Below are 26,037 nucleotides of genomic sequence, written 5' to 3' on the forward strand. Positions count from 1 at the left end.
TTAAGTTTGGATGAAAAGATTATTGTTTTAAATTGTAGGTTTTCCCGTCCAATTTCGCACTTAGTGCATGCAAAAGTAAAGATAGGTCATTCAATTTCGCACATAGTGCATGACAAAGTATAGATAGGTCATTCAATGTATTAGATAGGGCAGCCAAAATCACCAGTCGGCATCCAAAATCGCTATAGTGCAACCGAAATGGCCATTTGGTATTCATAATTGCTTTAGAGCAACCAAATCCGCCATTCGGCATACGAATTTGTCCATAGTGCAACCAAGTTCGCCCGTGAAACCCCCTCGAGCTATGTTAGAGCATTCAATTTCGCCATTGTGCATCCAATTATACAATTTGTGCATGCAATTTAGCACACATATTTTTTTTCCTATTTGTTTTATACCTTTTTCATGTTTACATTTTCTTCCATTTTATGGGCTTACTATGTCCATATTAAGTCACACACACACAAAAAAAATATCGGATGGCTAAAGGCATATGAATTAACAGAGGGAAAATTTCCTGACATTTTCCTGTGTTAATTCATATGTCGTTTTTATTTTTTAAATTTTTTTGTTCTTAATGTATATTTTCTTGTCATTTGCACCATCTCTTCGACGTATGCATTGACTAGATACATAATAATAGCATGTATAGAATATCATGATTTTCTTCTTTCACATTTACGTTTCATGTTCTTTTTATCTTGCATCTGTTTTATGAATTTAATCATTTAAAACAATAATCTTTTCATAAAAACTTAAGACATTGACTACGGTTTTCTTCCCTTATATAATTCTTTTTGAACATTTTATATTCTTTAAAAAACATAATAACTAAATGTATATACTTAATATGATATCGTAATTGCAGATGGTTATATTTTACAAATCTTTGGTATGAAATTTACATGTTAAAGTTCAAAGCACAAAACTCGGTCTTTTTTCAGACATTGATTATTTAGCATGTATACAATTTCATGATTTTCTTCTTTCATAATATACTTTTTTAAAAAAATCTTGTATCTGTTTTCATATGCCTTTAATCATTTAAAACAATAATCTTTTCATCAAAACTTAAGACATTGACTACGGTTTTCTTCCCTTATATAATTATTTTTTAACCTTTTATAAATTATTCTTTAAAAACATAATAACTAAATGTATATACTTAATATGATATCGTAATTGCAGATGGTATACTTCCTAAATAAGCAGGCCATTGCTTCTATGTAATTTACATGATTTTTTTTTACAAGCATCTATAAAGAATAATGTAAATTGTCCAGTGCAGTTTTATGAATGGTCACTGGTGGCACACATTCTGCAGGTTGGGGAAAACAAGCGAAGAATGTTTGAATATGTATTACAAGTCATGTAAATACAGTGCTAAATTGAATGCACTAGTTATGAACATGGATACCCAATAGCGAAATTGAACGCTCTGTCTTCAGTCACGTGACCTCCGGTGTTAACTTGAGTGCACTATGGCGAATGTGAATGATGTTTTTACACTTTTGATTGCTCTAGAGCGAAACTGAAGGCCCATTATGAATTTTTGGCGGCCCTATGGCGATTTTAAATGACTAGTTTGAATTTTTGGTTGCTCTTTAGCGAAGTTGAATGAACTATTTATACTCTTGCATGCACTTAGTGCGAAATTGAGCGGGAAAACCTATATTAAAGGCATATGAAAACAGATACTAGATAAAAAAAACAATAAAAGTATGTTATGAAAGAAGAAAATCATTATATTGTATACATGCTAAAGTAATTAATGGCTGAAAAAAGACCGAGTTTTGTACTTTGAACTTTAACATGTAAATTTAATACCAAAGATCTGTAAAATATAACCATCTGCAATTACGATATCAGATTAAGTACAGTGTATATACATTTAGTTATTATGTTTTTTTAAAGAATATAAAAGGTTCAAAAAGTATTATATAAGGGAAGAAAACCTTAGTCAATGTCTTAAGTTTTGATGAAAAGATCATTGTTTTAAATGATTAAAGTCATATGAAAACAGATGCAAGATAAAAAGAACATTAAACGTAAATATGAAAGAAGAAAATCATGATATTGTATACATGCTATGTCTCTAGTCAATGCATATATCGAAGAGATGGTGCAAATGACAAGAAAATATATATTAAGAACAAACAAATTACAAAGATAAAAAAGACATATGAATTAACACAGGGAAATGTCAGGAAATTTTCCCTCTGTTAATTCACATGCCTTTAGCCATCCGATATATATATTTTTTTCGGTGACTTAATATGGAAATAGTAAGCCCATAAAATGGAAGAAAATATAAACATGAAAAAGTTATAAAACAAATAGAAAAAATTACGTGTGCTAAATTGCATGCACAAATTGTATAATTGGATGCACAATGTCGAAATTGAATGCTCTAACATAGATTGTGGGGGTATCACGGGCGAACTTGGTTGCACTATGTACACATTCGTATACCGAGTGGCGGATTTGGTTGCTCTAAAGCAATTATGAATGCCAAATGGCCATTTTGGTTGCACTATAGCGAATTTGGATGCCGACTGGTGATTTTGGCTGCCCTATCTAATAAATTGAATGACCTATTTATACTTTGTCATGCACTATGTGCGAAATTGAATGACCTATCTTTAATTTTGCATGCACTAAGTGCGAAATTGGACGGGAAAACCTATATTAAGATGGAAAGGGGAATTCCAGAAAAAAACCGACCGATCTTCGAAAGAGGAACTTTTGAAATAATTTTTGGACTCGACACATCGTCTGGAATCCAGGAAAAATAATAATAAACGGACTTTGGACCTTATCATGTCTTAAATACCAAAACAAATTCGCATAATGTCGGCAAAAAAAAATTTAATCGACATTGATATTTGCATGTCATAATGTTACAATATAAATTGCCGTGTTGAATTTATCGTTGGGATGACAGAGAAAAGGGGATATTCGGGTAATCATGTACGTTTGAACCTGAATTTGGGGCATTTTTATGCTTAGTGGTTTAATACAGACATGCCAGATTTGCATGTCTATCCATGTTTTCATTATATCGTTGTAAAGAGAAAATACTTGTATGTAACAAATTCGAAAAGTGCAAAATGACTGCTTCATAAAATATTCAGATAAGACATCTTGCTATAAATATGTCAATATGTGTAGTTCACATTCCATCCCGCCAAATATCAATTCATAAACAGTTTATATTGGTTTATGGTCCCCCTTCTAATGATTTGATTTAGTTGGCAAACAAATTAAATACACAAAACTATAAATGAAATTAATAAAATGTCGAAAATAATTACATACCAATTATCAAAGGGGGTATAGCTGAACCTGTCCATGAAAACAAAAGTCAATCGAGAGAATCAATAAATAATTTTTTTGCAGGTGTTTCTGCATTTACTGAAAATTCAATATATGAAACACAGTAATCATAATGCATACATGTACAAAGAAATAAAAAATTAAATGAAAGAATTACAAATTGTGACGATTACATAATACAATAATAACTTATATAGACATACATATAAAACAAAGTGCAGTGGCCAGCTATTGTAAGCAAAATCTTTGAGATAATAGCAGCGTGTTCTGGTCGTCATCATTCCTGATGACTATCCGAACACGCTGGTCGAAACGTCGTTAACTAGCTTGGTTCTGTTGTAATAAATATTTGCTGAATGTTAAGAAAACAAATGTATTATTTTTCGATCAAGAGGCAAAATTATTCCCGAAACTGTGGATTATCTTGATGTTGGAGGCCACAATGTTGCTCGTAGTGAGCAATTTTTAGAAGTAATTATCGATGAGCATTTGACTTGTAAACCCCACTTAGAGTCAGTGTGCGCAAAGGTTTATCGAGGCGTAGATTAAAATGTGTTTTACCTGAGGCTATTTTAAAAACTTTATATACCAGCATTGTGCTTCCCTACCTGACCTACTGCAAAGTTGCTTGGGGCAATACTTTTAAGACTTGCATTGACAAACTAAAATCTTAACAGAAGAAACTTTTGAGGCTTATCACCAATTCAACTTTCAGACATCCTAGTAAACCCTTATTCCTTCAGTTAAAGTTGCTTCCACTTGATGAGTTAGTTGCATTTAATCGTTTGATTTTCATGTTTAATCTTTGTTTTTGTCCACAAATTTGCCACTTTAAAGACTCCCAAATACATAATTACAATACACGTGAACAAAACCTCATCCACCGACCTTATGTAAGAACTAATGATTCCTTGAATTCTTTCATAACATCTTGTATTAAAGAGTGGAACCGGTTGCCTGCTGATATGAGGAACTGTACAACTCTTTATCGGTTTAAGTACAATGTAAAATAAAGCTCTTTGATAATCTGGGTTAAATCTAGTACAGAAAATGAAAATGAACGTAGAAAACCGTTTTACAATCATTGCTAAGCTTTGTGCTACAGGCGCTATAGATCTGCTTTTCGTGTGCAAAATTCCTCTATATGCGTCTAGCACACAATGTAATGAGCATTATGTTTTACTCTCCCCCGAAATGGAGGATTAGATTCGAATTTTCGGGGGGACCACTTCCATTGACAAGTGGATACCAGGCGCGACGATGGGGTTTTTGAAAAGCACCATAAACAAGGGAAGCATGTCTTTTCCAGAAAATGAAAATGCATCTCTTAACAAGTACTTGGCTTGTGAAACCCTATTAGTATTGGAAATGTATCAATTTTTCAGTATTTTAGACATTGTTTTTGACACCCTTATAACGTTACATTTTGGCCTATACGTGACGTACTTGACCACTCTTTCGCTTTTTAAGCATGATCGCGCCTGGTATCCACTCCTCAATGGCATTGCCCCCCCCCCCCCGGGCGGCCTCTCGAGCTCAGGAAGGAACCAAATGTGGCTCTGGAAAGTCGTCCTAAATCGGATATATCGCTGTTACCATAGTAGCAACCAGAATTTTGCACACGAAACGCAAATTGAATGTTTCCGTTGCAGATGCGAAACGAAAATAATTCTCATGTCACACAATTTGCATTGCAGGACAGTGTTTTACGACCATGACGACGGGCCCAAAGTCTCTTCCAAAATCAATATACCGACGCAAAGTCCGTCTGAGTTGGCACAGCGAAAAGTGGGGAATAGCAGGTGGGGAATAACAGATGCCGGGTACGGATCCCGGTTCCACAACACGTCAAAGGACGAGATGAATACATGAATATTGATTGAGCAGAGAGTGTATAGGCTAACGCAGCCACAATGCATAGTCTTTGCCAGATCAGACGTAATCGCTTGCGTTCAGCTTAACAGCAAAGACAATAACTGCAGCCTCCGCCTAGATAATAGGCTAACTCTGTTACGGCTCATGCTATAATGAAATGGACTGAAACTGAAACGATTCCGTGATTGTACGCTGCGGGTAAATATTAAAAATTTACGTTTTTCCAACGGAAGATAACATAAATGTCAATTCAGGAGATGCTAAAGGCCCCCCCCCCCCGGGGGGGGGGGGGGCACTTACATTGACGAGTGGATACCATGCGCGACCAAAAAAAACACGTTAAAAGGATGTCTTTTTCACGATAGGGCACGTTTCGTACGTAACGTGATAAGGGTGTCAAAAACACAAAAATAATGAAAAAAGGGTATCTATTTCGCAAGGAAAGTTACGTGTTTAGGGTCATATTTGCGGGGATGATAAAACAAAATTAAAATGTTTTATAAAGGATGTCCTTTTCGCCCCAAGACTACGTGATTAGAGTCAGATTTGCGCGAGGTGTGGAAGGTGGGGTCGTACTAAACTAAATTATGTGTAAAGGCAAAACCAATGACCGAAGGACCCGTGACATATTCCTGTACTTGTTTAGGTGTTCATTTCAGGGAATATTTGCAAAGTATCGTTTTGTTTCCAATACTTGTTAAGGGTAGGGTTTCACACGCCAATACTTGTTAAGAGGTGCATTTTCAGAGTATGGAAATTACGTATTTAGGGTGCTTTTCGAGACCCCGTGGTATCCACTCGTCAATGAGTGTGGCCCCTCCGGGTAAAGGGCTCCCGTGACAAGCTTGGTCAATTTGCTCCCTCGCTTTCGAGTTCCTTTTAAGAAATCTACGGGTCTTGCCGTCGCAAGAAAAATAATCTTTCTGCGTAACGACATTAACAAATAATAACCAAGGGCAAACTTTTCACGACTAAATCATAATGTGTTCAAATAATTTTTTTTTCCATTTTCATGTTAAGCGGAGTTGCTGGGGGTGATGGAATACCATATGCGGCAACCCTCGAAATTATCACGGCATGCTCAACTGGTGAAATTTGACCCAAAGCACCTCAACTATGAAGTGAAAAAAACTTTGCTTGTTATTTTCTTTTTCAAAACCAGCACATTTCCAACAAAAAACACACTTCCAATGCCAATGGCTTGCCTTGATATCCTTTTGAAGTACAAATGTATATCAATTTAATTCTTTTCATTTCTATGCATGCATAATATCAAGGAGCTTCAAGCACATCCTTGATAATACAAATAAATATAAACTAGATGAAAACTTATTTAATATGCAATATCGCATGAAACTGCCATATATCTAATCTCTTTCCGACGATAAATAGAAATTGACTATTTGTGCAATATATTGAAAAGTGTGGCATGTGATTTACAATCTTCGATATAGTATGAATTGATTGAAATATAGAGAACAGGAGTACATACCAGTTGTGGGAGGAAGGAGGGTTGGTTCTGTCCATTGTATTATAAAGAGCAAGATATGAAGGAGATAGTTCATAATATATAAATACTGCACAATTTTCATCTATAAGTAAAAATGAATGTGAGATTTTAATTTTTGACCAGAACTTGGCACACTCCACAGACCTCCCATTTGAAGCCCATTATAAATTTTGGGCTTCATTGATCATTGGCAGAGGCTGAGACGTGGTTTGTTGAATGCTATAATCACAATTCATGTTTTTTTTTTATCATTCATATCCCCCCCCCCATTTTCCATGTTCATATTGCATTTCGTTCATATTGCATTCCGTGTGGAGGAGCCGTGGTGTAGTGGTTCTGACTCTCGCCTTGCAAACAGAGGGTCGTGTGTTCGAATCCCACCGCGGTCTGGCGTCCTTTGGCAAGGCGTTAATCCACACTTTGCCACTCTCGACCCAGGTGCTAAATGGGTACCCGGTAGGATGTGAAAGTCATTGTAGCTTGTCCAGTACTGTGTGCGCCTCACCGGCGACTGACTGGAATACTCCCCAGGGAGTGGAGGATGTGCACACATTGTGTGCGGGAATGACTGATTGAATCCGATGACTGGGGTAATAATATATCTGTAAAGCGCTTAGACACGTCGTTCCGATGTATTAAGCGCTATATAAAAACGGATTATTATTATTATTAACAGTTTCAAATATTTCACTTAAAAAAGTAATAATAAATATATAATCATAATATGATTGCTATATATTTCTACTTATTGTATATATTTACTAGCATTCCTATGGAAATACAAAATGAGTAGAAAGCTTCCGTTTGTATTACTTCTCAACCTAAACAATTACCCTTGTTACACCCACTAATGTAATGACACCCACAAATGTAATAACGCCCACAAATGTAATAACACTTTGTCAACAATTGCAATAGTTTTTTATCACCCACAAATGTAATAAATTTGAAGGGACTTTGGGTGAATCCGTTCTAAACTAAAATCCTATAGTAATACGTTCATATAGTCTTTTTTCCAGACCCGGTTATTTAAAAATTTATAATGTAAGTCCAAACTAAGATGCCATAATGATATTCCAGTGCATTAAAAATGAGAATCGAGCTTAGACTTTTCTCCAGACCCAGTTAATTAAAACCGGTGGAACAAATGTCTTTGTTGGTGTTTTAACTTATACGGCTCGTATTGTGAATATATATGCTAAGAGTATATTGAGAATCAAGCGTAGTCTTTTTTCCAGACCCAGTTACTTAAAACTAAAAATTAAAACCTATAGTAATGCGTTCATATAGCGCAAAAGTGCAACGTCTTTTTTCCAGACCCGGTTATTTAAAAAATTATAATGTAAGTCCAAACTAAGATACCATAATGATATTCCAGTGGAATAAAAATGAGAATCGAGCTTAGACTTTTCTCCAGACCCAGTTAATTAAAACCGGTGGAACAAATGTCTTTGTTGGTGTTTTAACTTATACGGCTCGTATTGTGAATATATACGCTAAGAGTAAATTGAGAATCAAGCGTAGTCTTTCCTCCAGACCCGGTTAATTAAAACTAAACACTAAAACCCTATAGTAATGTGTTCATATAGCGCAAAGACATTTCTCTGGACCCCGGTTATTTAAAGCATTCAACAAATCTTTTAAAAAAGACCACACAATCTTATTAATGTTGAACAACATGAAAGTCATGTAGTCTATCATCCAGACCCGATTATTTCAAAATAAAAAACCTAAAACAAAACAAATACAAAGACCCTGCACTCTTGGTAATGTTGAATAACATAAAAATATAGCACAGTCTTTCCTCCAATCCCAGTTATTTCAAAATTATAAATAACAGTTTAAAAAAACAGTATAAAGACCTCATAATCTTATTAATGTTGAATAACACGGAAATATAGCGTAGTCTTTCAGCCACACCCAGTTATTTCAAAATTATGAATAACAATACAACAGCAACAAAAACAGTATAAAGACCCCATAATCTTATTGATGTTGAATAAAATGGGAATATAGGGTAGTCTTTCCTCCAAACCCTGTTATTCAAAAATTATAAATAACAATACAACAACAATCCAAAACAGTATAAAGACCCCATTATCTTATTAATGCTGAATAACATGGAAATATTGCGCAGTCTTTCAGTCAGACCCAGTTATTTTTTTTTTCAAAATAACGCTAATAGTAATAATTAAAAAAAATCTAAATCTAATACCAAACAATCCTTCAACCTAAGAACCCGTTTAAAAAGAGGTTTAGAGCGTTGTCTTTATTCCAGACCTAATCATTAAAAAAATTCTAACGAAAGACCCTATCATATTCTTATTCTTCTGGAATAACACGAGTTTTAAAACGTACTCTTTTCTAAAACGAATACCCAATAATCTAATTACTGTGGAATAAAATGAAGCTCGATTGTAGGAGGCCGGGGAGCATTTCATGAAATGAGTTGCCTGACGTTTTATCCGACAAGTCTCATTTTATCCGACATTTACCATGGAAGCACTGCTTCTTAGCCAATAAACATCAATGAAAGTTGTCGGATCTGACAACTTGTCGGACATAAAATTGTTGATGCAATGCTCCCCAATCATCTTATTCATGTTGAACAGGCACAATAACATGATTGAGTCCTAGTTATGAAGATTTCATTTATCTTATGTTTGACAATGACAAGGTATTGAATAAAGAAAACTTTATTTAGTTTGAAGGATTGTTGGGTCTTAGAATCTGTTATTCTTAAATGATTTTTGTTATTTTAAAATTATTGGGTCTGGAGGAACGACTACGCAATTTCTCCATGTTAAAAAGACGAGAAAAATGAATATAAAAAAACGAAAAGAGAAATAAAAGAAGAAGGAAACGAAAAAAAGAGAAAAGAATTAGACATAAGAGAGAAGAAAAAAGAAAAGTAAGAAAAGAAAAGAACAAGAAAAAAGGAAAAGCATAAGAAAATAAAGAAAACAGAAAAAAGAAAGGAAACTAAAAGAAAAGAAAGTAAAAGAGGTGGGAAAAAAGAAAAGACAAAGAAAAAACAAAAGGAGATAAAAATGTAACAAAATGTGAAGGAAAAAAGAGAAAGTAAAATAGAAAAATGATGCTGAAGAGAAAGAAGTGTCCATCCTCAAAAGGAAGGCTCCAAATCAAAGCAGTGGCAAAAACAGTCATTTTCTGACTGGTTGCCAACTCAACACAAGAGAGAATTAGAAAAAGAAGAAGTTATTCAGCATTAATAAGATAGAGGGTCTTTGTTCCTTTTTTTCTTACTTCATTTCTTTTTTTATTGTAATTTTGAAAAAAGTGGGCCTGGAAAAAAGTCTACACTATATTTCCATGTTATTCAATATCAATAAGATTGTTGGTCTTTTTTTGTATTTTATGATCTTTTTTATTCGAAATATCTGGGTCTGGAGGAAGACTGCGTATATTTCCATGTTATTCAACATCAATAGGATTATGAGATCTTTGTTTTATTATCATCTAACTTTTTTATGATTTGTTGTTTTTAAAAACTAGTTCTTGAAGAAAGACTACGGTATATTTTCAAGTTATTCAGCATTAATGATATTGTGGAGTCTTTGTTAATATTGTTTGTTGTTTTTTATTGCTTTTTTATAATATACTATTTTGAAATAACTGGGTTTGGAGCAAAGACTACACCATATTTCCAAAATCTATATTCAAAAGCTGTGGCAAAAATAGTCAATCCTGACTGGTTGCCAACCAAGGAAAGAAGAAGAAGGAGAAGCTATTCACTGTTGAAAAGATTGCAGGGTCTTTGTTTTGTTGTTTTGTTTTCAATGATTTTTCATAACTGGGTCTGGAGGAAAGGCTACGCTATATTCCCATGTTATTCAACATAAATAAGATCGTGGGTCTTTGTTTGTTTATTATTATTAATATATATTTATTATTTTTATTAATAATTTGTTATTTGAAACATCTGGGTCTGGATGAAAGACTTCGCTACATTTCCATATTATTTAACATTAATAAGATAGTGGGGGTCTTTTTTATTACTATTCATTATTTTATATGTGCTATTTAAAGTATCTGGGTCTGAATGAAATATTAAGAAGAATTAATTTTGGGATCTTTATTTGGAAGATTGTTTAAATGTTTTATATAACCGGGTCTGGAGAAAAAAGGCTGTGACTTTGCGCTATATGAACGCATTACTATAGGGTTTTAGTTTAGAACAGATTCGCCAAAAATCCCTTCAAATTTATAACATTTGTGGGTAAAGTCATTATTACATTTGTAGGTGTTATTACATTTGTGGGCGTTTATTACATTTGTGGGTGTAACAAACCTCCCCTCCAAACATTATTCTAACATCATCCTGTACATTGAAGTTTGTACCTCTTTTACCAAAATTTCCATTGCCTTTTTTCTGTAAGCATTTTTTTTCTAGACTGTACAATTATGGAAAGTGATTACTGCTTTATTTTGTCCTTTTTTGTTGTATAGAAAGTAAAAAAAAATACGTCTACACTCCAGACGCACACATTCACAACCACATACCACCAACAAATCCTCACCCACACTCAATGGAGTTGGCCTACCGTTGCGGACACACACTTATACACCCACACGCTCTTATTGGCATTCAAGCACGGACAATCCGCCCCCACACACAACACACACACACGCGCGCACCTCACACAAATGAAACCACACACAAATTTGCTGTTTCACCTCTCTTCTCCCCATATATTTGGACTCTGTCATGTTGTATCTAAAATAGCTTCTGTCATGTTGTATCTAAAGTAGCTTCCCCCCTCTCTCTCTCTTTCGTTATCCTCACACACGCACCCAGAACATACATACACACTCACACACCCTCAACAACATAAACTCAAACACATACGCGCACACACCATCCATGGGCACAGAGATATTGCGCGTCTAAGGTCAAAAGCATTTTACTTCTGGACCATTATGCTCGCTATAGACCTACGTGACAAAAAAAACGTTTTTTTGAACCGAGGTGGGGTTTCAGCCATTTAATTGCAATGGAATGGAAATATATGATAAAAATGTCGGAAAGGGCATACTGGAAAGGGAAGCTTACCGATGCATGTCGGGGCGGCACTGGACCATACCCCGTCCTGGCATACAGACTGCATGGCTCCACTCAACGTGAAACCATCCTGGCAGGCGAAAGATGCTGTAGTGCCATCCTCGCTTAGAGCAATGGAACCATGTGCAGGGGTAGGCAGGACGCCGCATGTGGATTCTAGGGCATAGAAATTAAAAAAACTCGTGAAACCCATGACATCAGCATACTACCAAAATATAATGAAAATAAGAAATATAAAATTAATAAGCAAAACAAAAAATAAAACAAAATAAATAGTAAGTCTATTTGGAATAGAGCAATAGTAGTTTTTTATATTTATTTTGTTCCCTTTTAATACTATATCAGAATGAAATTCAGTGCTTAAAGAAAGAAAACAAATTCCTTGGACATTTTTTTGCCTACAAACAATATTTAAGATAGATACAATTTTATATTCTCATTATTACGGTTATTTCCACTATCGGTATTATCTTCATCATCACTATGACCTTTTTCTTACTCCTTTTTTACGTTTATTACATATTGCAGAGGTATAGGTTGAGTTTGGGGATTGTTCCTGCACAAAGCCTACGACATTGTGCTCTTACCTATACATTCATTATCTCCTTCTGATCCGGTCCATACAAGGCTTCTCGGTTCCATGTCATATTCACATCGCTTGAAGGATGAGCCAACCATCAATAGACCCTCATCGCAGGTAAATGTAACCTCAGCGCCTTCAAAATATTTATTCGAATCTGACGAGTACGACTTTGTGCCATTGTAAGGTGTAATCAGATACGGGCATGCGTCGACTACGTATAGGAAAGAAAAATATTATTTTTTTCAAAGATGCTACGAATTAAAAAAAAAATCTAAATTAAGACAAGTTTACCCAATCAAAAAGTTGATTTAAATGAAAACAGACAAATTCACCAAGCATAACACTGACAATTTCATCACAATCGGATGTAAAATAAGAAAGTTATGACATTTTAAAATTTCGCTTAATTTCACAAAACATTCACATCCTTGTCGGTATGCAAATGAAGACACTGATAACATCACTCCCTATTTCTTTTGTATTTTATTATATACAATATGAAATATTCAAATGTTCTCCCTGTTGTGTAAAACAACAGGGATTAATTCCTCCATGAACATGTGCAATTAGCATTGTTTAATGCTATATGGTGCAATCAATTTGGTCCTTATTGCCAAATCTGTAAAAAAATGAAATATTTTATAATTCAAACAATAAAAGACAAACGAAATATTGAGTGATGGACATCATCAACTGTCTCATTTTCATGTCACTGAGTTGTGCATATCACTGTTTTGTGAAAAATAAGCGAAACTTTAAAATTTCATAACTTTCTTATTTTACATCCAATTTTGATGAAATTTTCAGCATAATTGTTGTTTGATTTTTCTCTATTCATATCAATATTTTTCTGGGGTGGACTTGACCTTTAAGCCCATCTCAAGATGAGGAAGAATTTTCGAATATTGGGAGTGTGAGTTTGGAAGTGCTAAACGAATATTGCTTTGTAAGTAGTTTATTTTATCAGTGAGGCCCTTCCAGCAGTATACTTTATTTTAAAGAGGTTCTGAAAAAATAACAACATGAGGAAGACAAGCATAAAATATCCAAATCACAGTTCCGATGCAAACACATTTTAGCTTATGCATTGTATGAAACAATTCAAGATGAATAAGTAACGGGATATCTTGAAAGCAAAATTTAAAATAGCACAATTATTGATATTTTTTTTTGTATTTTTGCAGGGATCAATTTTCAAATAAATAAAAGAGTAATACATTATATAAACAATAATAAGATGAAATATATATAAGTAGGCCTAGATTTTAATTATAACTCTGCAAGCGTATCTGTTTTTGAATAAGAATTCCTTGCTTCCACTGGAAGCTGGTTCCATAGAACCTCGATGGGAAACCTCATGTTTTATTCTAGTAGGCTTACTTTTACGAATGTTTTCCGAGCTGCTCTCAAATTCCTCGTACGCATCCAATGTTGCCAGGGCTAGGTCCTCATCATCATTGGACACCTCGTAGTCGAACAGACATTGGTAAACGTTGTTACATGGTAGGTAAATGGTTGGGAGAGCTACGTTCATACGAGGAACGAATGACGTATTGTGGTAGTGGGAATGGTCCCTGTTTGACACATATCGAAATAGGTTGTAATCTGCTTCAATCTCCCCTGTAAGGAATTAAAATAGATAATAAGGTTAAGCATTAGACATGTTAGATACATGGGCGGAAATCCCTGGGGGGACAAAGTAGGGGGGGACACAATATCAGATGTCCCCCTACTATTTTTGGTCTTGGAGAAAAATGCATAATTCACAACTGAAAAATACATGTGATATGAAGCAAATTACCTTTTGTTTGCTTGTCAATTTTCCAGCCCCTGGTCCCCCATAACTTTGGGGAAAGATTTCCGCCCATGGTGGAATTCGAGAAGATTATAACTCAGCGTTAGTAATAAACTCTACATTAGATTTGCACTCAGCGTAAGATATAAACTCAACGTAAGGAACGAACTCAACGTTAATATAACATCCAGGCTAGATTTGAAAGCAGTGTTAGATAAACTCTCAGTGCTAGACTAGAACTCACATTATTATAGAAAGAAGCGTATGCTTAAAAACTGTCTAAAAAGGTATTTTCCGTCCCATTCTCCCCTTTTTAATGGGTCCATTTTTTTAGCATGGGCGGATCCCCGTTTTCGGAATGGGGAGGGGGATGTGTTATCGTTGTTTTTGACAAGCATGGAATGAAAAATGAAGTTGGTCATGTTTGCTATCTACAATTGTGTCTCCCCAATAATCTAAGGAGTAAAATCTTTTTCCAATTGAAAAACATAAAAGTCTATGATAAAAAAGGGAGCTTCCGTCACTACCCAATGCCCAGGGAGGGTAATATACGTGTACATAGTGGCAATAATGGGGGGGGGGGGGGCTCTTTGTGCACCCCGACGCCCCCTTTACCGAGACTAGGACAATGGCCTGTACATTATGTTGAAGTTCCCATGATAATGTTATAAACGAGAAACACCTGCAAGAAAGTAATGTCATCATGATTTTTCTTACATGATTGGCCAAATTGGAAGATCTCTTCATCTGTCGGATCCTCGAGTGGGGTGTTACTATTTCTTGCCTCCAAGTCGTTGCTGGGGTCACCATCCATGTTGCCTAGCAACCCAGACAGATGATCGCTCTAGTAAAAACATATATAAAAATGGTTTAGGAGAGAAGTAACATCAAAATTTATTTTGTAAAAATGAAAATGATGATGATAAATGTTAAAATAGTATTTTCTCGGAGTACAGGTTCTCGGTTTTGCGCGCACACTCGGCTGGGCGTACGCACGGAATAGAACGTATATATCGGTGCAAATAGATTCGTTTAATATCGTCTAGAACTAGACTACAGCCACACCAACACAACCGACTCCTAAACGACCGATTGTACATTGACCTATCCACGGAGGATTATTCTATTGCTACTGGGGGTGATGTGACAATGCTCAGCACCAACAATAGATAATCCTCCGTGGATAGGTCCATGCGATTGTATGTCTTTGGTAATAACGTAATGCATTTGGTAGGTCTCGAGTCGGATTCACGGGTGTAACTGTGGTGAAAAGAAGCACATCTTACGTCTATTGTCGACGGCAGGATTGGTTGTACAGCAAGCATTCCGTCGTGGTAGTTGACTGCAACGCCGATACCGGTTTCTTTGAACATGACGACGACACCGTGGATCTGGACATCGAGTTTAAATTTTGTGACGCCCACGGCACAGCCTGAAGAAAAGATCGTTGAGAATCAGAAGGTTGTAAATATCACAACTATTTTACATTGTATTTATACTGTGTGTATGGATGTCCCCCCTTCGTTTTGAAAGACTATCTCACCTTTTATTTGCTTTTTTAATTAAGCTGAATTTAAGACCTGTGGCAATATGTAACAAATATTTTAATTGGTTTCAAAATCTGATGACAAATAAGGAATGAAAAATCCAAAATAAAAGAAAAAGAAAATAACTAACATTTAGTCTCTGCCAGGCTTTATCTTCAACATATGATTTCCAACTCTCGAAATTTAAGTAAAATTGCATACGTCATCTTTTCATCGAGCGCATGGGCTTTCAATCAAGTAAACATGACGAAGCACTCCTATTCGACTGGAATTATATTCGTTTACTAGCTGTATCGATCATCACAAAACTATCAAATCAGTAAAATTCAAAAGGCTGGGATGTTACCAAATGCATATCAGTTAAATCAGTGTAAATCATACTTTACTGTTTTACCGGACACTGTGGCTCAGTGGTATAGTGACCGGACCACCTCGTTGACAGGAAATCGCTTGTCTACATTATAATGTAATGGGTTTCAGCAACAAATAACTAATGCACTTAATCAGTTGTCAATCCAATTGTTTTAGTTCTTGGTAGAACATTTTTTAATAAACCCAATTTCATATAATAAAATACAAAAGAAAAAGTGGGGATGTGACATCATCAGTTTGCTCATGGAATATTCATGAAGACATGCCTAGAACTGTTTCACCGGAATAATGCAAATCTTTAAAATTCAATAGTTTTGTTATTTGTTATCCGATTTTGATCAAAATTTCTGCATTTTGCTTTGTAAATTTTACTATATTATTGAGATATGAATATCTTTAGCCTGGAGTATCCCTTTAATAACCAGCGTACAATAAACGACTTTGTTTTCCCCTGACCTTGTAAATCTCTGAAGGTCTGCTGTGAAAAGTAAACCGACTGCCATTCGGCATTGTCTTCCGTGCCCCTTCTGTAAACGTCCATACCGCTGCTGGCGCTAGCCTCCACAAAGATGGTATCCGAACCGCTGTCCTGCATGGCGACTGAAGATAGTTGGGTCGCATCAACTTTCCTACCTGGTGGTTTGAAGTAATTGAAAATTGTTTGTTTTCAGTGGCATTCGCCTCAGTTCAATTCAATCTTTATTTCAGAAATAAGATAAAACAATACAAAGAAACATTGAATGTGAGTTGATGCGAAATTAATTGCATGGCTTTACACGAAGGTTGTACAAAACATTTAAGGCTGGGTAGCCAAAAAAATTAATGAGCACAACATTAATAAGAATATTAATAATTAATTTCCTATCAGTAATAAATTAAACGTAGGAAAAAACTTATAGTACAAGAAACACGATTTGAAAGGGTGGGGGTAAAAATGGCACAGGTCATACATTGACATCAACTGCGAGATTTAATAATCATTTACGAGAACATTTTTAACCTTTTTTAAGGAAGATATTTATTATGAATTTGTTATAATTAGTGGCATGGCACCAGTGCTAGTGTTCTCCATGGGGCATTTTTTTATTTGAAGTTATGATGTTCATGTAGGCCTATATTGTTGGTTGATGTAATTTTGCTAATTCAAAAGTAATGTATGGCAATATCCTTTTTTTCTCCTTAGGCCAAAGTGTCATAATAAACTAAAAAAAAACAAAAAAAATAATCATCTAACCTTTAACATATTTAAGAATGAGCAATGCCAATTTCAAGAGAGATATCTGCTATCCTAGCGTTAACAGTGTTGGCGAAATGAAATCATCTTACCGTTTATATCAAGTATCTTTATCTGTCGCCCCTGGAGCTCGAAGTCAAATGGACCTGTCTTAGTCCCACTCATAGCATATCGAAGAAGGGTGTACTCCCCGAGTCCGTTGAATGTGAAGTTAGTCCTATCCATTGTGATATAATGGGGATCTCCAAACGACAATGCTGCAATAATAATGAGGATAGGAGAGTGACCATATAAACATAAGTATACATTGGTAAAAATAAATGAGATGGGGTAGAAGAAAAGAAGGTAAGAACGATGAGGGGGTGGATAATACTGAATAAGCAAGTGAATATTGAGGAGGAGGATAGATGAGAATAATGAAGATGGAAAATGACAAGGAGTCGAAGCAGAATAAGAAACAAGCAGAAAAAAGAAAATCTTAGAAGAACAAGAAAATCAACAAAGAACAAGGAAAAAAGAATGAAATAGATTAATTAAGTAAAAAAGGAAAAAACAAAGTACATGTAGGAGGAGAAAGACTAGAAAAGAAGAGGAAGAAGAAAAAGAAGACGAAGAAGAAAGCAAACGAAAGTTCAATTCAATGTAATTTAACAATTTTATAATGAAGAAAATTAAGAGAGTAATTAACACGAATAATGAGGCTCACCATTTTTTCGGGTTGTATTGACTTTCAAGCCAATCATGAAGAAAGCTACAACTGTTTGAGGTAAGTTTTAACTATGAATGGGTAGTCTCAGAACCTGAAATGCATCGCTCAAAGTATAGCAAATAATTACGAACAGGATTACAGGGACATAATTTACCTATAGTTGGTGGTTTGTAAGCAACACAATCAATGGTTGGTCTGATTTTGGTGTATTCGAAGCATTCCTTCTCACTAGCCCATCCACAACAAAAGTGCTTGGCAATGACGTCGTTGGACCAATGGGACAGTTCTGGAACTAGATTTCTTTGCCTGTAGGGACTTGCTCCTTGAATATGTGACCGGCCTGCCATACCTGCGTACCTCGTGTCACCAGAGTGCATGAGAAGGTTGTTTTCATCGTAGCAACATTTGGTACCGGACATAGTAATACTACTACAAAGAAAAGAGGAAAGAAAAACACTTACACGAACAAATCGCAATAGATATTTCCTTTTCTGGGTCTTGTAACACAAAGGTTAGCGATTAATTGCTAATTTGAAAGAACATTCCTAATTAGGCTAGTCAGTTTACAGAGCAAAATACGCAACGATGATCTTAATAAGCCATTTCATTAAGTTATTAATCGCTCATATCTGTGTTAGGGCCCTGATGATAAGTAAGATGTTGCAGTTGCTTACGTATGAAGGTCAACAGAGAGAGTATGTGCCGCTAGTTACCAATCTAAGAATGGCGCAAAAATTACGGGGATCTTTGCTGCGTCATAATCCGGACAGGCGAATGTTTAGCTACATACTCGGTGCCAATGCACATCGTGGGTACAGAAGCTATATAATGTTTTAAGAAAACATATTTTCGTATTTCATATTTCGTCACCAATTGTATCAGCTACACTAAGACGACCACCGCCACCACCTATAACTAGAGTAACACCACCAATGGCTCCAACAATCACGAATAACTAGCAACTACTTGCTATCACTACGACGTGTGAAGAAAGACGAAGTCAAGGTTAAGAGTAAGGGAAATTCAAGGCCCTGTCAAGGACCGTCTAACATTACGTCCTAGAACATTCAGAAAAGTATTTGACATTTGGCAATTTTCCAACCTTTTTATACCATCTAGAGAGATGGCTGGCCGTTTTCTGTCATTTGCCACGATCAGATGAAAATATGGTTGTCTAACAACGTTTGAGGATAAAACAATGCTTGTCTGATGTAGTGTTGTGAGACAGTAGTACCTGTATATGACAATATCTTGTCGTGAAGTGGAGCGACAAACGGGTAGAGATCCCCCCCAAAAAAAAAAAAAATAATAATAATAATAATTAAATAAAATAAATAAATAAATAGATAAAATAAAAGAGTTGAATACAGTGACAAGAAGGGAAATAAAGAGAAAAACAAGAAATTAAAATTCAAGAAAAACAACTACAACAGAGCTATCGAGAAAAACAACGAACCTTGCATAAGCACTGAGAACGCAATATATGGCTCCTCCATTTTCCACACAATTTGCATCCGGGTTAAGAGTATTGCAGGCGGGGTCGGTGACGAAGGTCCCTACATCTTGTGTTGCCTGTTCTAAGGTGCACGGACAAGCCGGAAGGTTCTAAAATGGGAATGCATAAAATGTCTTTATCACTATTATTTTTGGAGTCACCTGTTCCTGGGAGGAGAAAATCGTATTGAAACAGTATGACCTGCAGGTTTTCCCCTTCTCTTATACGAATGGTGCAGTGGGTTCTTAACGTACAAAGGAGGTGACTCTCTTCGGAACTAGGCTCCCATTTAACGTCGTATCCCAGGGACGGGGTGTTTTTCACTGTAACATAACTTGCATCTATGAAAGAGGGGAGGGGCACGTTTACACACAACGCAGGCTTCAGTTATCTGCTCCCCATGGACTCGAACTCACGAGCTTTTGTTCGACAGTCAGACGACTGAGCTAACTCACTCCCTCATCCAAAGGTGCTAAGTTCTTTGATATTCCTTTATCACCGTAAATGCTGTAACGATTCCGAATCTGGTGTTTGATGGGGTTTTTGCCTCGAGAGTGACGGTGAAATAATGTGTTTCGAGCTCAAAAGACCAAAGACTCTTGAGATCGTTATAAATGCCAATCCGAAGTGTGTTATGGTGGTCTCTGTTAATAGTGTTCACATTGGGCAAAGAGCAAGCCTACGACATCACCAGGCGATGCAACTCTGCAAAATAGAGCATCATGAATTTGACCCTTCTGGAAGCAATTGGTTTTATTAACTTAAATTTTTTTTTTTAGGATGTTTAGACAACAACAAAAAAAGCAAATTTCCATAAAAAATGTTTTTAAATTGCCGAGATGATATAGCTCTTCTAATAATTGTAATTCTTAGTTGTGATACACTTGTGGATTCGGCATACCCTGATATCCCTCATGATTTGTTTTTCGTACCTCAATAAACGGTCCTTTGGCGTCGTCTGCCGTAAGCAATTCATTGCATTTATCTGTAGCCCACAGAACTGGGTCATCCTGATAAGACTGTTCCAATACATAGCCCAGGGGATGAATGTCACTCCATAGGACACGTTCACTACTAAAATTTAGGCAGAAAAAGTTGGAGTTTCTGGTCAGTAAAATAACACTTTTTTGCATCAATATTTGGTAAGTATTTTAGATTTAAATGCTATATGCTAGATGCCTATATTTCCATTTATTGAAAGACTTCTATTCTGAAGTGGATGACTGTTTACAAAGGGACATACAAAACAGTAAAACATTACGCTAATATCTAACTGGGCTCTAATATACGAACTTTATTGTAAAAAAAAAATAATAATATTGTGTAGGAAGTTCAGGGTGATTTGATAATGATGTCCCTGGAATAAGAGGGTGTGGGAAGTGGGGGGGGGGGTGGAGTGATGATTAAATATCACCTACAACGTATTCCGGTATTGACTGATCAAACCATCGCAAAAAAATTAAAGTGTAACATTAAAAGGGAGAAGATATAATTCGAATAATGTTACATTTGAGAAAAAGCCTGTCAGCCAAAAATGTCTACCCATATGTAAACCTGGCTGAAGTGACAACTTACCCGTTTGCATTTCCAGTAATCCTGATAACTCCGAATGCATTGTCTTTTGTCACTTCCGGTTGTGCCGTTGGAGTGCACGTGTGCGAGCCATCATCTGCCGTGCTATTAGTTATCAGATACACTGTTTCCCATCGCGGTCCAGGACTGTCCTCGCGGTACGCTAGAACATAGATCGAGAGTGCGCTGTCCGAGCTGCCAAAGCTTTCATGGTCTGGTTCCCAAGAAATAGTAAGAGAGTTGTCGGCCATATCCCAATTGAAAGAATCGGGGTCCCTTCTTGTTATGGTAGGCGTTACTTTCCTGCTTTCAACTAGGAATGATAACGGATGGTACCGTCAATGAGTTTTCCCGTTTGCCCTCTTAGCAACGTGGATATAAAGGGAAACATGTAGCACGATAGAAATATGGAATGCACAAATCTGATTTCTGGTATTTAAAAGTATTTCGCGTGTTTATTCTGATACTCACGAAGGGAATATATGGTTGAGGGTGAAGTAGCAAGTTCGTCACCGGCCTTTACCACTGCAATGGTCACCTCTCCGACGAGGAAGAAAGGGTCAGGGACGCAATAGGCCTCGTTGGTGTTAAGGACCGTCGCATTGACTTCCTGGATGATCTCACCACCATGGGAGAACACGCAGGTCTGGACTCGCCCTACCGCCCAGCATGGTCCATAGAGGTATATCCTTTCGCCTCCCATCATACCGCAGCGGGCTGGGGTGATCGACAATTCTGAAAACGGTTTTAAAGACAATAGGGTTTTCATGTGTATATGTTACATAAATAACATTGGCTCACTAGCTGCAGCGGTTGTTTGTTACTGTCGACGAATGTGGTAGACCCTTATTCAAAATCAGTTGATTAACATTCGTTAAAATACATATTTGGACCATCACACACTTAAGTTGCAGACATTTTTTCTCGCATCACAATTTCTCACACACGCCTAATCATGAAATCTAATAATTCATGCACTTGCTATCACCGTCTTTGACGTCTTTTTCCCATAAAAGATAATTTCACTAGTCCCATCCCTTTTTCCAACTTTTCATTCTGATTTTGGTGAGACTCGACGTCGATGTCATCATTAATATTTTCTCATCATCCCATTAGCGTTGTAATCATCACACGTACCATCATCAGTCTCGTTTCGTCTTCATCATCACTACCACATCTACCAAAGTGATCTAAGTCTTCTTCACAATCATTATCTTTTAAATGTAAGTAACGGCAGTCTTGACAACAGTCTTCTTTCTCCCATTTTTCCTCCTAATCATCGCTATGAACAGCAACGCCACCCATTTATACGATAATGTCCCTCCGTTATTACCTGCTCCAGGTCCAGTTTTGCAGACTGGATCAATGATTGAACTGCTGTCTACCTTGTATGCGTAGACTCCATCGACGTCTACGTTGCTGTCAGTAGGCAATTCCCGTAATGTATCTTGATCGTAGTCAAAAACTTCGGAAATCTCACCGTCTGACATCAGAAACCCAACCTGATGGATAAAACAATGACATTTCCAAATTGTTTCTCAATCTTATATGCGCCAATGTCCCAAACAGTACAGCTCACAAGTCCGCGCCTTCCCGAAACACTCAGCGGGGACTTTGCTTGCATTCGTTACCCTGATTGCTTCAGGACTGTTTAAAGGACATGCCCACCCAACAAAAAGTTGATTTGAATAAAAAGAGAAAAATCCTACAACCATAACACTGAAAATTTCATCAAAATCGGATATAAAATAATAAAGTTGTGACATTTTACATTCTCGCTTTATTTCACAAAATAGTTATATGTACATCCTGGTCAGTATTCCGATGAGGAGACTGATGATGTCATCCACTCACTATTTGTTTTGTATTTTATTATATGAAATATTCTCATTTTCTCCTCATTGTCAAGTGAAACAACGATTATTTCCTCCCTGAACATGTGTAATTATCATTGTTTAATACTATATGGTTCAGTCATGTTGGCCCTTATTGACAAATCCGTAAAAAATGAAATGTTTAATTGAAACAATAAAAAACAAAAGAAATAGTGAGCGAGGGACATCATCAACTGTCTCATTTACATGCCACTGAATTGTGCATAACACTGTTTTGTGAAAAATAAGCGAAACTTTAAAATGTCATAACTTTCTTATTTTACATCCGATTTTGATGAAATTTTCGGCGTTATGCTAGTTAGATTCTATTTATTCAAATCAAGATTTTTCTGGGGTGGACTTGACCTTTGAGGTAAACGCTGTAATTTTCTGGAAATTTAGTTTCCCTGATGGCGAATTCTTTAGAACAGCAAGGGCAGGATATCCAATGTGTCAAAAAGGGTTACACTTCGTAATTCCGAAGCTTCGTAATTCCGAAGGTTCGTAATTCCGAAACACGTAAATTGCCTATACCTCGATGTTCGTTAATCCGAAAACGAAAAAGGGTTCGTTAATCCGAACATTTGTGGCGTTATTCCGACGGTTCGTTATTCCGAAGGTTCGATAATCCGAAAACGAAATAAGGTTCGTTGTTCCGAAGGTTCGATAATCCGAAAACGAAATAAGGTTCGTTGTTCCGAAGGTTCGTTAATCCGAAAACGAAATAAGGTTCGTTGTTCCGAAGGTTCGTTAATCCGAAAACGAAATAAGGTTCGTTTTTCCGAAGGTTCGTTAATCCGAAAACGAAATAAGGTTCGTTAATCCGAAAACAAAATAAGGTTCGTTTTTCCGAAGGTTCATTAATCCGAAAACGAAATAAGGTTCATTGTTCCGAAGGTTCGTTAATCCGAAAACGAAATAAGGTTCGTTAATCCGAAAACAAAATAAGGTTCGTTAATCCGAAAAATGAAAACCGGGAAGCAGAGGCAGAGGCAAGGGGGGGGCGGGGGACACTGTTGCCGTTAAATTGTTATGAGGATGGGAAGGCAAGGGCGGCCGAACGAATTTTCATTCGGGGGGTAAAGCCAAAAAATGAAACACATACGTCAAAATGGGCACTTTGGTGATATTTTCACCTTAAGATTATTATCTGCTTGAAGTCATTGTGTGTTTGGTAGTGATTAAGTAGAGAAAAACTTTTTTGAAGTGACTTCTAATTATGAAAAAATGTATACTTAGGCTTTATTTTTCGGGAGAGAGTATAATGGGCGAGCGGCTTGGTAAAAAAAAAATTAAAGGTGAAGTTGTAAAACTCGTTTTGGGGGTCAATTATTCTTAAAATGGCATTATTGCGAGGTGTTGCGAGCGTGAATCACAGGCTAAAACGTAAGGGTATTTCAAGAAAAAAATGAAAATAAGTTTTTTAAAATCCGAGCAGATTTCTGCTGTCATTAAAAAGATGTGCATCTAACTATATAATTAACACGAGCGCAAAACGCGAGCTTAAACATACTGACCAGAAAAGGAACCTGTTAAAGAAAGCATTTAGTGACCTCTTTAGGATACATATTTCTCCAATCGAATAATTGAGAGTGCGAAGCGCAAGCTGAAAATTTGCAATATTCCAGCCTGAAAACTTAACATGTATACTTTAAAAAGAGTATTATATTTCGAAAGACATGAAAAACAGCATATTTATTTTTGAAAAAGGAACTTTCCCATTTTGGAAAAATATGAATTTCCCTGTTTTTTATTTCATTTTTGGGGTGCAAGTGCCCCCTGCCTCCCTCCCAGCGGATCCAACTTTTGTCAAATATGGGGGGGGGGCAAATTTTTTTCAGCCATATTTTCCTCGATCGGCAGCTTAAAGTTGATTTTTGTTTGTTTCTTTGAAAGGGTAGTCCTAACAGTCAATAATTAGCTTTATACTTTATATAAAATAAAGTAAATATGTAATAACATGATAAACCCTTTTTAAATAATGCGAGCGCGAGCTATATATTTTTTTTTAATATGATGGGCAATATGTTTGTGATCTTCAAAACGAGGTGCCTATGTAACTAGATAATAACTGCTAGCAAGAAGCGCGAACAGACATTTTAAATATAAGCTCTGACCTGATCTAAAGAGGACATTTTAAGAACTTTTTGCAGTTAGCCATGAAGACGATGCGTGTTTCAACAAGTGGCGGCGGAACGTATTTTCCTCTTTTTTTTTGGGGGGGGGGGGCAAAGCCAAAAAAGGGGCCAATAGGGGCATTTTGGTGCAAACGGATATTTTCGCCATAAGATTATTATCTGTGTAAAGAGGTTGTGTGTTTTGTAGTAATTAAGTTAAGCAAAATTTTTAAAGTGATCTCTGATTGATAAGTTATATATTTACGTTTCATTTCTGCGAGCGTAGCGAGCAAGCGGTTTGGGGGAAAAAACAAATTTGAAAATGTAAAATTCACCTTTTTGGTCAATTACTGTTAAAAGGGCATCCTTGTGAGATGGTGCGAGCGGATCACGTGCTCAAACTTTTTGAAATTTCATGTAGGCCTAAAATGATAATAATGATAATAATGATATGGATATTATTTACCCAGGGAAGCCACTTCAGTTCTGAAAACTGTTCTCCCAGCTATTATTATTATCCCGGCTTTAGCTGGGCTGCCTAGGCGCCCAAAGGAAGGCATTAACGAATTTCTACCGGGTACCCATTCACCTCACCTGGGTTGAGTGCAGCACAGTGTGAATAAATTTCTTGCTGAATGAAATAATGCCATGACTTGGATTCGAACCTACGACCCTCTGCCTTAAAGTCAGAATACTTATCCACTGGGCCAAAACGCCCCACATAAAAAGTAAACGTTCCGATTTTATTTCGTAATCATGAAAAAAGGATGTGAATTTAACTAAAGAATCAAACGCGAGCGCGAAGCGTGAGCTGAGATTTTTCATATACTGACCAGGAAAGGAACCTTTTGCATTTGGTGACTCATGAATGGGATATGTGCTAGGCCTACATATCTCACCAATCGATTAATGCAAGCGCGAAGCTCGAGCTGAAA

General features: G+C 36.3%; 1 protein-coding gene across 1 annotated transcript in view; it reads right to left on the reverse strand.

The window, feature by feature from the left end:
- Positions 1-11,114: 11,114 nt before the first annotated feature.
- Positions 11,115-26,037, reverse strand: part of LOC129267435 (sushi domain-containing protein 2-like) — a 31,224-nt gene continuing 16,301 nt past the window's right edge. The window contains exons 6-18 of the mRNA XM_064103466.1: positions 22,445-22,613; positions 21,583-21,846; positions 21,115-21,424; positions 20,472-20,613; positions 19,501-19,649; positions 18,199-18,473; positions 17,428-17,592; positions 16,558-16,734; positions 15,469-15,614; positions 14,900-15,026; positions 13,768-14,007; positions 12,392-12,598; positions 11,115-11,960 (exon numbers count right to left, since the gene is read on the reverse strand). Of these exons, the coding sequence (XP_063959536.1) occupies positions 11,728-11,960; positions 12,392-12,598; positions 13,768-14,007; positions 14,900-15,026; positions 15,469-15,614; positions 16,558-16,734; positions 17,428-17,592; positions 18,199-18,473; positions 19,501-19,649; positions 20,472-20,613; positions 21,115-21,424; positions 21,583-21,846; positions 22,445-22,613 (2,604 nt within the window). The 3' untranslated portion in view covers positions 11,115-11,727. The remainder of the gene's footprint in view (positions 11,961-12,391; positions 12,599-13,767; positions 14,008-14,899; positions 15,027-15,468; positions 15,615-16,557; positions 16,735-17,427; positions 17,593-18,198; positions 18,474-19,500; positions 19,650-20,471; positions 20,614-21,114; positions 21,425-21,582; positions 21,847-22,444; positions 22,614-26,037) is intronic.

Source organism: Lytechinus pictus, chromosome 8 (assembly GCF_037042905.1).
Source record: "Lytechinus pictus isolate F3 Inbred chromosome 8, Lp3.0, whole genome shotgun sequence".
NCBI lineage: Eukaryota > Metazoa > Echinodermata > Echinoidea > Temnopleuroida > Toxopneustidae > Lytechinus > Lytechinus pictus.